The sequence below is a fragment of the Neoarius graeffei genome, chromosome 12 (assembly GCF_027579695.1).
Source record: "Neoarius graeffei isolate fNeoGra1 chromosome 12, fNeoGra1.pri, whole genome shotgun sequence".
Taxonomy (NCBI): domain Eukaryota; kingdom Metazoa; phylum Chordata; class Actinopteri; order Siluriformes; family Ariidae; genus Neoarius; species Neoarius graeffei.
Genome location: NC_083580.1, coordinates 9320663 through 9335213, shown reverse-complemented (window position 1 = coordinate 9335213; position 14551 = coordinate 9320663). Strand labels below are relative to the sequence as shown.

At 40.2% G+C, this 14551-nt stretch overlaps 1 protein-coding gene across 5 annotated transcripts in view; it reads left to right on the top strand.

Moving 5' to 3' along the window:
- Positions 1–14551, top strand: part of rhobtb3 (Rho related BTB domain containing 3) — a 56719-nt gene that overhangs the window by 29770 nt on the left and 12398 nt on the right. For 4 of the 5 annotated variants that reach the window (XM_060935487.1, XM_060935484.1, XM_060935485.1 and 1 more), the window contains 4 exons: positions 2746–2855; positions 8651–8753; positions 11900–12073; positions 12490–12656. In XM_060935487.1, coding sequence (XP_060791470.1) covers positions 2746–2855; positions 8651–8753; positions 11900–12073; positions 12490–12656 — 554 coding nt within the window. Of the gene's footprint in view, positions 1–2745; positions 2856–8650; positions 8754–11899; positions 12074–12489; positions 12657–14551 lie in introns of those variants that run through there. The other variant, XM_060935488.1, reaches the window with a different exon arrangement.

Below are 14551 nucleotides of genomic sequence, written 5' to 3'. Positions count from 1 at the left end.
TGACTCAAATTATGAGTCATAAGCTTTGAAGTCTGACTTGAGTTTTGAGTCATAAGTTTTGAAGTCTGATTCGAGTTATGAGTCATAAGCTTTGAAGTCTGAGTTACGAGTCAGAAGATTTGAAGACTGACTCAAATTATGAGTCATAAGTTTTGATGTCTGACTCAAATTATGAGTCCTAAAGTTTGCATCCTGACTCAAGTTATGAGTCATACATTTAGAAGTCTGATTTGAGTTATGAGTCATAAGCTTTGAAGTCAGAGTCAATTATGAGTCATAAGATTTGAAGTCTAACTCAGATTATGAGTCATAAGCTTTGAAGTTTGATTCGAGTTATGAGTCATAAGCTTTGAATTCTGACTCAAATTATGAGTCATAAGTTTTGAAGTCTAACTCAAATTATGAGTCATAAGCGTTGAAGTCTGATTTGAGTTATGAGTCATACGTTTTGAAGTCTGATTTGAGTTATGAGTCATAAGCTTTGAAGTCTGAGTTACAAGTCATAAGATTTGAAGTCTGAGTCAAGTTATGGGCTATAAGCTTTGAAGTCTGAGTAAATTATGAGTCATAAGATTTGAAGTCTAACTCAAATTATGAGTCATAAGCTTTGAAGTTTGATTCAAGTTATGAGTCATAAGCTTTGAAGTCTATGTCAATTATGACTAATAAGTTTTGAAGTCTGACTCAAATTATGAGTCATAAGCTTTGAAGTCTGACTCAAAATATGAGTCATAAGCTGTGAAGTCCGATTTGAGTTATGAGTCATAGGATTTGAAGTCTGAGTCAAGTTATGGGCCATAAGTTTTGAAGTCTGAGTCAATTATGAGTCATAAGCTTTGAAGTTCGACTCGAGTTATGAGTCATAATCTGAAGTCTGACTCAATTATGAATCATAAACTGAGCCAACTTACAAGTTATAAGCTTTGAAATCCAGTTGGGTTGCCTCAATTTGAAATCAGAGTCAAGTTAGAGTCAAGTCATAAGCTTTGACGTCTGAGTTGTGAGTCATGAGCTTTAAAGTTGCAAATTTGATTTTGCAAACTGAGTTACAAGTCCGAGACTCAGGTCCCCATTTCTGGCAGCACAACTTGCTCTTATCTTTCTGTATAATCTTATAGAGACTCTCTATTACATCTGCTTCAGTCAGCAACTCCCTATCGAACGATGCAAATTCAAACGTCTAATCTACGACAGGTGACAAGACAGGTTAGATAAGGAATTGAAAATAACTGAATTAGATTAAAGCTCACACTAAATACTTAAAAAGAATTCAGTCTTAAAAATAGTAATATTGATCGATCATATAATCATGAAGGAAACGTTCTCTGATATCCTGCACCGGTCCGATGTCCAATGTCGTTAAAAGTTTGGAAGCAGATTTTCTATTGTTTTCAATTGGGGTGTAGCCTTAATTAATGCACTGTGTATAAAAGTTAATTATTTCATAACCATGCTGAACATATTCAATCGTGGGAAAATAGGAAAGGAAATTGGCATTGTTTTAAGGTGCATTAGTTAAAGACGCATCCTGAGATTTTCTCAGCAGGGAGTCGTTTGCTACTAAATCACTGTTCTAACAGCGAAAATACCACTGGCAAGCCTCCCTTATCTCCTCCACTCCATGCCCGGATTTTTCCTTTGTGTTTCAGTAGAAGGACTTTTTTTTCCCCCAAGGCACTGTTTCATTACTGGGAGCATTTTTCTTGTGTGTGTGTCTGTGCATGTGAGATTTACAGCTCTCCGTGTACATGTGATGGTACTCATGTAACCCAGGGTGGTAAAGCTGATTAGTATGGTCCAGAGGAGAGAAACACAAACATAAACATACTGCAAAGGGGAGAGGGAGGTAGAAAGAAACAGAGGATGGAGAGAAGGGGTGAAATTAAGATGTAGAGACAAAGGAAGAGAAAGGGGGGATGGTGCAGAGAGAGAGAGAGAGAGAGAGACTGAGACGTGTCTTCACGTGGGATGTGTTGCATCTATAGACATGTGGTACTGAATGCATAATTGTGATTTCATGCTCACATCAGCCGTATATATATGCGCTGGCTAGAAATCCGTCCCAGAATCCAAGATCAAAAGAAGAAATATGCAATATTGCCGCTATAAATCGTTAATGATCATAGATTGAGTTGACCGCAGCTCAACCAGAGATTGAGTCTGGATTTATGACTGGTAGAACTGATAGACATATTCATCAGTGTTACGACACGTGTAGCTGTGAGAAGGTGAGAGTCATACCAATGTGATTCAGCCTAAGCTGATATATAATGTCTTTGTGTGCAGGCTCTTTGTATTCTTTGCTTCAAGGGCAGTGGAGATGCTCGGAAACACTGCAGCTGGATAGAAAAATCCATCCACACTGCAAACAAACAGGACGAGTCAAAAATGACTATAAGGCCAATACCTGATGAGATAAAAATTTCTGACAGGTTGCTCAATCACGGTGCTGTGAGCATGCCAGCTTGTGTTGTTCTAATAAGCATCATCAATGAAAGACAAAATCTGCTGCAGCCACTACAAGAGGTGTAAGATTAGGATCAAGCTCTTTTTACACGACAGATTATTAAAGCTGTCGTACATATTACAAGCCTAACAGCTCCGGAGTAAGCAGGTATTTCATATGCAGCCAGGGTCCAAGTTTCAGACTAATTTGAAAGTCTAGACAGCCAAATCATGATGCCATGAAGTATGTTAATAGATCAGTATAAGCAAGTGTGTGTATGTGTGTGTGTTTCCACACAGGGGCTTGGGAGTGGGAGTTTCTGGAGGAGGCTTTGGCTGAGAAGCTCAAGAACCCTTTAGCGGTGGCACAGCTGATGGATCGAATACGCTCGTTTGTTGGGAGGGAAAAGGTAATAGGAGTGGACTTACTAGAAGAAGTCGATTTGCAAGGAGCTCTGGGCGGTAATGATGAAATTTTTCTGCTGTACAAGGCATTATGGCATATTATGGTAAAAATCTGCAATCTCAAAAATTTGGCGTTGTTTTCTTATAAAATACACTAAGCTAGCTTTTATACTGGACAGTACAACACAGCAATTTTCAGTAGCAGAAGGTCTAAAATCTTATATTCTATCCACATTCACTGGATATGAGCAATCGCATGCTCTGATTGGCTACTAGGATATCAGAGTAGAGTGAGTAGAGAAAAACAAAAAACAAAATGGCGGAGCGTGTTGCTGAACCAACCAAAGATGAAATAAAAACTACTCGAAAACAAAACCCCAACAAATACAAAAAAAGCAACAAAATATGGAATAAAAGTATTTGATGGTAAGAACGTATCTTTTAAAATTATTTTTCAAGAATTATTAGGGCCCGAGCCCTATGGGCGAAGGCCCTATTGTTCTTGTAAGAGTTCACTATTATTATTCTTCCGTCTTCTTCTTCTTCTTCTTCTTCCGTCTACTTCTTCTTCTTCTTTATTTTTCTCCGCTGTTGGGCCATTTTCGGGGCACTTGCCATGGGCGAAAACGCACGAAATTTGGCGCCAGTTCCGAGAATTGCCACCGCTACTCAGAACCAGAAGCCCAAACTTGGCCGGGGCTCAGGGCCTCTATAGCGCCCCCTAAGTCATTGTGATTTTGGCCTCCCTCATTAAGGTGCCTGGGTGCCATGTAGTTTGTAGTAGTGGCATGCCATTTGGTACGCATATGTATCTCACTAAGCCGGACAAAAATGTAATGCCAATGCATTAGCCACGCCCAACAGGAAGTGAGGTAATTTCACTTTTGTGCGAAATGCATGGCCACGAAGACGGCGCAACTCCTCCTAGACCGTTCATAGGAATGTCACCAAAATTGATACACATCATCTACAGACATGGCTGACAAAAGTTACTAAATACGTTTCACGTAGGATAAACCGTTCAGAAGTTATACGTCAATCAATTTTTGATGCAAAATTTTACATGCTTAAAAATTCATAACAAATCTTCTGATTGCTCAAAACTGCTCATACTTGACACGCAAATCACTCATTGGGCTTCTGACATGTTACCCAATTTCTGTGATTTTTCGCCACTGGGGGCGCTATTTTTGGGCAAAAATTCCAATCTTTCCTCAAATTTGGTCAAACTTCACGGCCACCCTCTTACTACCTCCCATGTCATGTACACCACGTTTTGGAAATTTTCGTCCATGGGGGGCGCTGTTTTTGGCCGACGCAATTGCTCCAAAACGGGTTTTTGGTAAATAATTCCATAATGCTTTTCCTTCACACCACTACCTTGTGATAGTGCATTGCTGTTGTAGACACTTATTTATCCAACTCATAATCGCTCATGTACAGCATTGCGCCACCTACTGACATGGGAAAAACCAAAAAATTTATTCTTCAAAAATCTATATCTCATCTTCTATTTTCTCAATTGTCATCAAACTTCATACGCAAACTCTTCATAGCTCACCTGACATCTACGCCAAATTTTGTGCACTTTCGCCCCTGGGGGTGCTGGTTCTGGCAAAAATGATATTGCAGCTTCTGATTTGTCAAACTTGCCAAGCAAACTCTTTACAAGACCCTTATTGGGGCGCTTGCCATGGTCGACAACGCACGAAATTTGGCTCCTTTTTCTTAGACTGCCACCGCTACTGAGAACCAGAAGCCCAGATCCAGGCGGGCCTCAGGGCCTCTATAGCGCCCCCTAACTCGTTGTGATTTTGGCCTCCCGCATTAAGGTGCCTGGTTGCCATGTAGTTTGTAGTAGTGGCATGCCATTTGGTACGCATATGTATCTCACTAAGCCGGACAAAAATGTAATGCCAATGCATTAGCCACGCCCAACAGGAAGTGAGGTAATTTCACTTTTGTGCGAAATGCATGGCCACGAAGACGGCGCAACTCCTCCTAGACCGTTCATAGGAATGTCACCAAAATTGATACACATCATCTACAGACATGGCTGACAGAAGTTTCTAAATACCTTTCACGTAGCATAGACCGTTCAGAAGTTATACGTCAATCAATTTTCAATGCAAAATTTTACATGCTTAAAAATTCATAGCAAATCTTCTACTTGCTCAAAACTGCTCATACTTCACACGCAGATCACTCATTGGGCTTCTGACATGTTACTCACTTTCTGTGATATTTCGCCACTGGGGGCGCTATTTTTGGGCAAAATTTCCAATCTTTCCTCAAATTTGGTCAAACTTCACGGCCACCCTCTTTCTACCTCCCATGTCATGTATACCACATTTTGGGAATTTTCGTCCATGGGGGGCGCTGTTTTTGGCCGACGCAATTGCTCCAAAACGGGTTTTTGGTAAATAATTCCATAATGCTTTTCCTTCACACCACTACCTTGTGATAGTGCGTTGCTGTTGTACACACTTATTTTTCCAACTCATAATCGCTCATGTACAGCACAGCGCCACCTACTGACATGGGAAAAACCTAAAATTTTATTCTTCAAAAATCTATATCTCATCTTCTATTTACTCAATTGTCATCAAACTTCATACGCAAACTCTTCATAGCTCCCCTGACCTGTACGCCAAATTTTGTGTACTTTCGCCCCTGGGGGTGCTGGTTATGGCAGAAATGCTATTGCAGCTTCTGATTTGTCAAACTTGCCAAGCAAACTCTTTACAAGACCCTTATTGGGGCGCTATTATTATTAGGGCCCGAGCACCGTACAGTGCGAGACCCTATCGTTGCCATGTGTCCAATTCTGTGCTTTGTCGCCATTGCGGGAGTAATGTCTCTTGCAGAAGAAGCTGTGGAAGGTATTTCGCGGGGACGCATGCCCCCGCCCCCCCTTGGCCGCTGGCGCGAGGGCCCGTCGAGGCCGCTTGCGGCTTTAATTATTATTATTATCATAGTACATATTTTTCACAAATTGCTCCTGTCGTTTCGCACATTTTGTTTAAATTCTAAGCGTCGGACATTTTGGATAAAGGTTTTATTGATCGCGTTTGCTAAAAATAATAATGCTCTGTTTCTCAAAATCCAGTGAATGTGGATAGAATAAAACAGTTATGCCACTCAATCTCGTCGTACATGGCTTACAGGCAACTCGGCGCTACTTGCCTCGTCGGCTATCGGCTCATGTACAACTCGATTTTGTGGAATAACTGTTAAATAGCTCAACAACACAATCACTATTAGGGTCGAGCTTAGACCCCGAAGCCGTTTGTTTTCAGGATAATGGCTGGCTGATGAAATTATTGGCTGGCTAGCTGACTCAGCCAAAACCTTAATGGCTGCTGCAGCCACCAAAATGTTTATGGCTACAAATGGCTGATACTGGACGTCACTGTGTGGCATATATCCGGGCGAACGGATCAAACAAATGGGGGGAATAAATAGCAAATTACCACAGGTCCCCTGGTCTCTTACTTCATTGTAAATATAAATCTAGCAAGATTGTAGTTCAATGCTAATAATAAGCTAATCTGGATTGTTCGAAGAAGGCATCTAGCTATCTACTCTCACTAGCAATGACCAGTGAAGGACTGGCAGCTATCTTACTATGATGAAAGTAGAGTGGTGGAGTAATTTTTTTTTTTTTTATCAATCTCGAAGTATGTGAAACAAACAAACAAACAAAAAATACCTTTACACTTTCCCTCAGCAGCGGCAAAGAATGCAGCCATCTCGTCGATATCGGAGTCGATTGATGCTCTGGGTGGGTTCCCGGGTTCCCCAGTGTATCGTGGTAACGGTGTGAGGGGCGGGAAGCCAGACAGGTAGTCACAACGGCAAGCTTGTGGTGGCTCTCTGTGCTGTGATATCAGTTCTAAATCTCTACAGTGTATGCCTATACGTCTCTATTGTGTTACTACTAGTGTGTACAGTTGATCATGTTTGTGTCACTTTTCTTGTAGCTCATGATGTGGATAAACCCATTATTTGATGTACACAATTCTTAGTGGCTCAGCCAAATTTTATTAGATAGCGGCTCAAATTGGCTTACAAAATTATTGGCTGGCGGCGGCTCAAATTCTAAATGGCGGTTTTAGCGGCGCCTGGCGGCGGCTTCGGGGTCTAGTCGAGCTAATAGTTCACTGTATCACAAAGTCTTATCGATGGAATTGTAAGAATGATATAGGGCACTATTAAAGTTTATTAAAGGCAGACAGGCAACTGCATTTGTGATCCCTCTCTCTCTCTTTTTTTAAGCATTTCAAGTCCACAATGCCATAATAGGTTCATGCTGTGTTTATTTGAATACTGAATACCAAACATGGTAAAATATTTAGCTCAAACATTAAACACAAACTTATGGTCCTACCATCTTTTGTCCTTTTGTGTAATTTGTACCTAGACTGAATAATATGTGCTTACTCAGTATAATCGCATGACATGACTGTCACTGATATACTGCATGAATCTACAGTCTGGGTTAGAACAAAATCAGTCCCAGCCTCACTATCCCATTCTGTGTATTTTTCTTTTGACCATTGGTGGTGCTACTCTACAAACCTCCAAACTAATCTAATCAATTTTAAGACATTTGTTGAGTGCAATGATACCAGAAATCAAAATTTAGGGCTCAGTCCGAGGGATACCAACCATCCGTGGTAGTGAGTAATAATATTCGCTTAAAGCAGAAAGAAAAATGGAAAGTTGTAGTTGCTCAGCTGCTTTAATGCTGCTTGATGTCAAACAAATGCTGAAGTAAATGTAAATCAGATGTTTTTGCTACTATGGGTCATATTTACTATTAAAGCTAGACGGCCTTTCGATTTCATAAAATCGGTGAAATTTAGTTCCCTCTGAAATTTGGTCATTGTGATATATGTTTATTTCTGTAATATCTCAAAAAAAAAAAAGCCCCAGGCCATTCTGTGGCTGGGAAATTATTTAATTTGAAGGGATTCCCGAGGAAATAATGTGCATGAAATTGCTCGCTTTGCGCAGTTGAGCGGACAGAGGAAGTCCGCGTCCGCATGCACAGGTTTACCTTCTTCGTCGTCTTTTTCTTTTGGGTTTTACGGCAGCTGGCATCCACAGTGTTGCATTACTGCCATCTACAGGTTTACCTTTGACCATGCACTGACAGCTCCATCATTCTGTCGCTAAACGAACAGCTGATCACACCGAGGTGCTCGCTGAGCGCCGATATTTATTAGTTTGGTCCTGCATTTCCTTTCCTTCGTATATAACATAACGTCATTTCTTCTTGCTTTCTTTCCGTTACTGTAGTCGGTCTTTCACGTTTCATTCGCACACTCACATCCTCCATTTTTCTCTCCTGTTTCAAATTTGTATCCCACAATGCCTTACGCGAATGGGAAAGCCCACCATGTGACGCATGACGTAGTATCTTGAATTGAGTCATGGATGAAGCAGGAAAAAATAGCGGAGAATTCAGGGCCACTTGGCTTTAAATTCATTAATTGTTCTATTTTTAAAAAACAAACAAAATTGGAAGTCTGTGATTTGAATTCTGTAGCTTTCAGTCCACTAGACAAAAATAATTGAGTGTCAGGGAAAATTATTTTCATGACCTACACTTGGAAAATCTGAAAGGCAGTCTAGTTTTAACAGTAGCCTCACGTGGGAAAGGCAAACACCCCACAAAACCTCTGATTTTCAACAAAAGGAATGGGATTTTGGATAGTTTCGTATTATGTTGTCTGCTGGAAAAGCACAACTACTTGTATAAGATGACTTGCTGGCTGCTGTTTTCTTTGTGTAGGCCCTCAGGGACACGGCAGCTCCGCGCTCTCAGCCTGGTCCTCAAACACTGGGAAACATCTTCAACTCCCCTCTCTACTCTGATGTCATTTTTATGGTGCAAGGCAAGTCCGTCAGTTTATTTTGCATATAGACTTATCAATGCCGGACATACTTCTGGACGTATTTCCTGGATTATAAGACATTTTTTGCACTTGCTGTGACTTAAAAAACAACGCACAAAATGTGTGTTAGAATTTGTGCATTAGCTTAATTAAAATACAATAAACCAATACATGTGAGTTATGGATTCTGGATTTTTTTTTTTAATCCAACTCGAGCCACTTTGATGGATCTAAATTGTCCTTCTCCTGATGTAAAGCCCTCAGTTTCAGACTCGAACCATGGAAATTCCTGGAATTAATAGACTATTGTTCCAAAGTGTGAATGTGGGAAACATTTGGTTTCTCAGAGGTGAATTTTTCAAGATGGACAAAGATGAACATCTGCAATCATAAACAGTGATCTTTCTTTTTATGTATTTGTCATTACAAAAAAATATATATATATATAGTCTTCTTGTACATAATTCTGGTCTAGTATTTTATATTTCATGTTGCAAGTATTTGTGATAACACTAAAAGATTTGCAGATTGCGTTGTGTAGAATTGAAAAGCAGAATTATGAGATAATATTATAATTTTCTATTTTATGTTCCTCCAGCCCATTTGTTAGTGTTTTACAGAAAGCGTAACTACAACTACAACAATTAAAGGAAGGATATGGGAACATAAAATAAAATTAAAAAAATATATATATATATTGCTGCACTAGCAGAAATTAGAATCATCTCAGCATTGGACTAAAAAAAGACCTTATAAATTAAATACGTTTTCAGCAATACACAGTACAAGATAATGACTTCTTCTTCGTAAGGATGTACAGTACTTACAGACATTTTTCAGGCCAAACAAAGGGATTAAGATAAGAACTGGAGGAAAAGATTAAACTCAGGAAAAAAAATACAGCACATATTCAGTATTAAATTATGCAGTACTGAAAAAAAAAAGAGTCAAAAACTGAACTAAACTACACTTTAGGTGTCTAGAGGTGTCCGAAGGAGCATTTCAGAGGCATGTCATAGATTGTGGAAAATAAGTATGTTTGGTATATTAAATAAGGAATAAAACACGACAGATGTGCTTATTCCTGTAATACGGCAGCGTTTTGCATACAGGATTCCGTATATAGGCAGGTAGCAACGAGCTACTTAACAGTTATTCCATGAAATCGAGTCGTACATGAGCTGATGGCTGATGAGGCGCCTAGCACCGAGTTGTCTATAAGCCATGTACGACGAGATTGAGTGGAATAACTGTTTTATTATAGGCACACTCACTGGATTTTGAGAAACGGAGCATTTTTATTTTTTGCAAATTCGATCAATAAAAACTTTATACAAAACGTCCGACAAAATAATTTCCGCTTAGACTGTAAAACCAACCGGCGAAATGACAGGAGCAATTTGTGAAAAATGCTATAATAATAATAATAATAATAATTCTTGAAAAATAATTTTTAAAAAAGATACGTTCTTACCTTCAAATACTTTTATTCCATATTTTCTTGCTTTATTTTTTGGTATTTTTGGTATTTTCTTCTTCTTCTTTAGGGTTTTTTTGGCAGTTGGCAAACCAACTTAAAAGTGCATTATCGTCACCGACGGGGCTGGAGTGTGGGACAGGAGATTTTTTCGGGCAGGGGGACTATATTCTTTTAGCTATTTCTGTTTCTTTTAAATACTTGATAACAATTTTTGGGGTTTTGTTTTCGAGTAGAGTTTTTATTTCATCCTTGGTTGATTCAGCAACACGCTCTGCTATTTTGTTTTTCTCTACTCACGGTATAGATGACTTGCAACCACGTGATCAAAATGTGCTACGTCATGAGCATCTGCCATGATGGTGGAGATACAAAGCAACGAGGATGGCAGCCACTGAAAGTGTGTCTGTAAACGATGCTGAATTTTCTCAGTATTACCACGATTTGAACGATCGAGCGAAGATTCAGTACAAAGAGAAAATAGATATGTGTGGGTTTTGACCCATATTATTTTAAAAAGTCAGAGTTTTCTGAAGATAAGACGCTTCTAGCGACCATTGAGTACCCAGATATCTATCTGGTTTGGCTGCCGAAGAATCAAGTCCGACCTTGGACGAAACATAGCCCGTTTTCTGCGTGGGTGCCCAGTCTGGATTGTTTCTATCATATAATTTTGCTGACGCTCCTAGAAGCGAAATGGTTAAAATTATAACAACAACCGAGTGACCCACGACAAGAGAACGCTCATTTTATAGCAAAATTCTAGCAACACGAAATAAAATTCTTCCATGATATTATCGAGAAAGCTTTTGAAACTCACCCGAGATAAAATGATTACTGCAAACATGAGCTGTTTTGGTTTTAGCCTCTGTTAGATCAGCCCTGCCGATGTTGTTCAGCCGTGCTCGTCTCCTCTCCGTACTAAGCCTCAGAGTTTCCTCGCCCTCTTTCCGAATCAGAGACGGAATTCTAAAAATTCGGAACATGCCACGGTCACGAGTACTGTCGTGACCACAACCATATACAGCACAAAGATATGGCAGAGCTAAAAGAATGCTTAAAGCAGTATAAAAACAAAGAGAGTTGTGCACGCGTGACTATGTTTTGTATGGAATGTCGCTTGATCCCGCATTTGTATATCCACCAACATGGCTGACATCCGGGTTTCTATTTTGCTTTGACATCACTTGCAAGTCAAGGATTTGAGCTGATAGCCTAGTAGTAGAGTAGCCAATCAGAGCATCATATCCAGTGAACGTGGATAGAATAATAAAGGATAATCTGTAATCAAAGTCTAAATGGAAGGAGAAAGAACACAGGAAAATAAGACTCGTGGAAAGATACTTTAAGTAATGAAGGACTAAACGTGATACAGGTGAACACATTAGGACAATAAATCAATGATAGGAGAGGAACAGAGAGGACCGAACCAGAAACAAAGACGTACAAAAAAAACAAAACGTAAGGCATGACAACACAACGTGTGCTGAGAGGGAATTCATGACAACAGCATTGTGTTATACATAAGTAGAAAGTGTTTTTGTTGTTGATGTTGAGGTGGACGCAGATCTCTTCTACGACAACTTATTGTCCAGTAAATATGATAAATACAGCATTCAGTTCATGTTAGTGTGTTCACGCATGACTGTGTGTGTTATGTACATTTCAGGGAGCGTCCTGCCTGCACACAGAGCCGTCCTTGTTGCTCGCTGTGATGTCATGGCAGCTATGTTTAGCGGCAAGTATGCAGAAGCCCGGAGCCGAGTAGTACCCATACACGGGGTTTCCTCCGACACCTTCCTCGCTTTCCTGGAGTATCTCTACACAGACACCTGCTGTCCAGGTGAATCTGTACCCTCTGCTTATATCTTGAATCATTTCCCATCATCCTGAAGTTCTCAGTGTGGAGGCATCTATTAAAAAAAAAGCTTTTGTTTTCTGTTTGACAAACGCATCGTCAGATCGAATTAAATAAAGGATGATTAACTAGTCTGTATTGTACCAGTCGTTCCATCGTAGCAGGACATTGATGGCTGTTGATGGATGATGTACTTCATGTACTGAACATAGCAGGCAGCAAATATTCTTTCATAGAAGACTGATTCATATTTGATTGCCAGTAGATGAATATGAGCACCAGTACAATGTGACACAGGGGTCTGACAGCTGCCAGAGTGATTGATGGGAGAAAAAAGAGAAGGTGGACATGATTGACATGCGCTCGTGCGTTTGTGTGTGTGTGTGTGTCTGTGTGTTTAGCCAGTGTGTTGCAAGCTATGGCGGTACTCGTCTGTGCAGAGATGTACCAAGTGAAGCGTCTGCAGCACCTCTGCGAGGTGTGTGTGTGTGCGTATTTGCAGAGCATGCCCAGCCGGGAGCTGGCATCCACCAGCATCAGTGTGATCCGGTTACTGAGGAGAGCAAAGGTGGGGTCAACCCTAATTTTCCTCCTGAACTACTTAATTAATATCCCGCTGCAAGCGGTGTATTAGTGGCACTATACCAACTGCATTTCTCGAATGTGTCTGATTACTATGGATAATAATTTCAACACATTTCCGGTATGGAGAAAAGACAGAAGTCAAACACTTCAAGGAGATACGCAGAACCTTTATTTTTAAATACATTTCTGAATGGATAGTATCTCCATCCTTGACTCTTGTATGCTGCATAATTGGGAATTAAAAATATATATATTTTTGAGAGTTAAAATCGACCGCAAAGTTGGCATTCGAGCTGGCCCGCTGAGCCAGCCAGCCCTGAGTGAGTGATGTCACTGCGGTAACCGGTTTTAAGGCCGAGGCCTTTGACAGATATAGACCAAAGCCAGATCTGGCAGGCGAGAGTGGTTGCAGTGGCCTCTTCATTTGGATTTATTGGAGATTCTTTAGATTCCTCAGATAGTAATACATCTGACTGTGATAGTCCTGAAATTGGAGTGTGTACATGTTACTGCTATACACGTAGAACCGTATCAGATCGAGCCATCGGAAAGTGAATCCAATAGTAACACGTCGGCCACGGAGGCCCCCACCTTACGAAATAAAGCTGGAGAACAAAGCCGTCTAGAGAACTGGATGGAATTGAACTGACAGTCTCATGTGACTCTCATTAAAACAGGATAGGCATTATAACTTATGCAACATACATGTACATGCATGCATTTTCACTGATAAAACGTAAAAGCCTAATTAAATAATCAGATGAACTGAGACAATCACATTCTGAAGCAAATTAAATAATCTTATACCGGTAACTTAAACACACAATACAAGCTGCATGTATTAATCTAAATGCAGGTAAACAACGAGTGTTGTTGTTGTTGTGATGTAACCAAATGAGAGTCGCATCTTACCCATCTGTGTTCTCACTTCTTGAAAGCCGACCTTGTAGCCGATTGTTTTGAAACAATCTGACTTTCAGTTCTTCGTTCATTTGCTTCTTCCACATAAGGGCGAGATATTGCTGCTGAAAAAAAAAAAGCATATCCAGCGGAGAAATCTGATGACTGGTCCACTCATTCTCCATTTTCTCCATACTGAGTACTCCGCCATTACTGCTCGGCTCACACTCCAGGAGAACTGGTGCAACTGAACTTACTTTCCTTGTCTTGTAGTTTTCTTTTCCTTTAATTGTTGGTACTGCACCTTCTTTCAATACGGGCTTATAGCCAACGCTCCTCAACAGATCAGAGGTTTCATACGAGTCTTCAGTAAAATGTGCAGAGCAGAGGAGAGACCACTTCGTAGGCGCCCAATGTGCCCGTCAACTTCTCGCAAAACCTTTGCAGTTTGAACATTCTTGGGCCATGAATGCAACATACTGTAAATCCACCTTCTGTCGTGTTGCTGCAACTGCCAGCAACACGTACGTGGCATGACGATAAATTAGCTCAAAATGGAGGATCGAAGTTGCAGTCAGCTCTGTGTTTTAGTATAGCGGAAATGGCGATGAGACCGATAGACTTACCGTGGTGACGTCACAGATGTCAAGGTCATTCACTCAGACCGCTACCTATATGAATCGTTTTAATCGTAAAAATTACTATATTAGATTTATTGTCAATGCTTAAAACTATTCCTATGCCATTCTTGAGATCTCAAGGCATTTATAAACAAAAAGTGAGGCCATGGTTCTGCGTATCTCCTTTAAACTGTAAACATGATGACGTCACTTACTGGAAATTTACTGCAATGTTATGTTACACTTGTACAACAAAAGACTTAACATGAGACAGATATAACAGAATAGGCACTTTAGGACCAGAGGAACATTTCTTCCTCATAGTTCTTTGAACTGTTAGCCTCTTAGCAGGAACTGA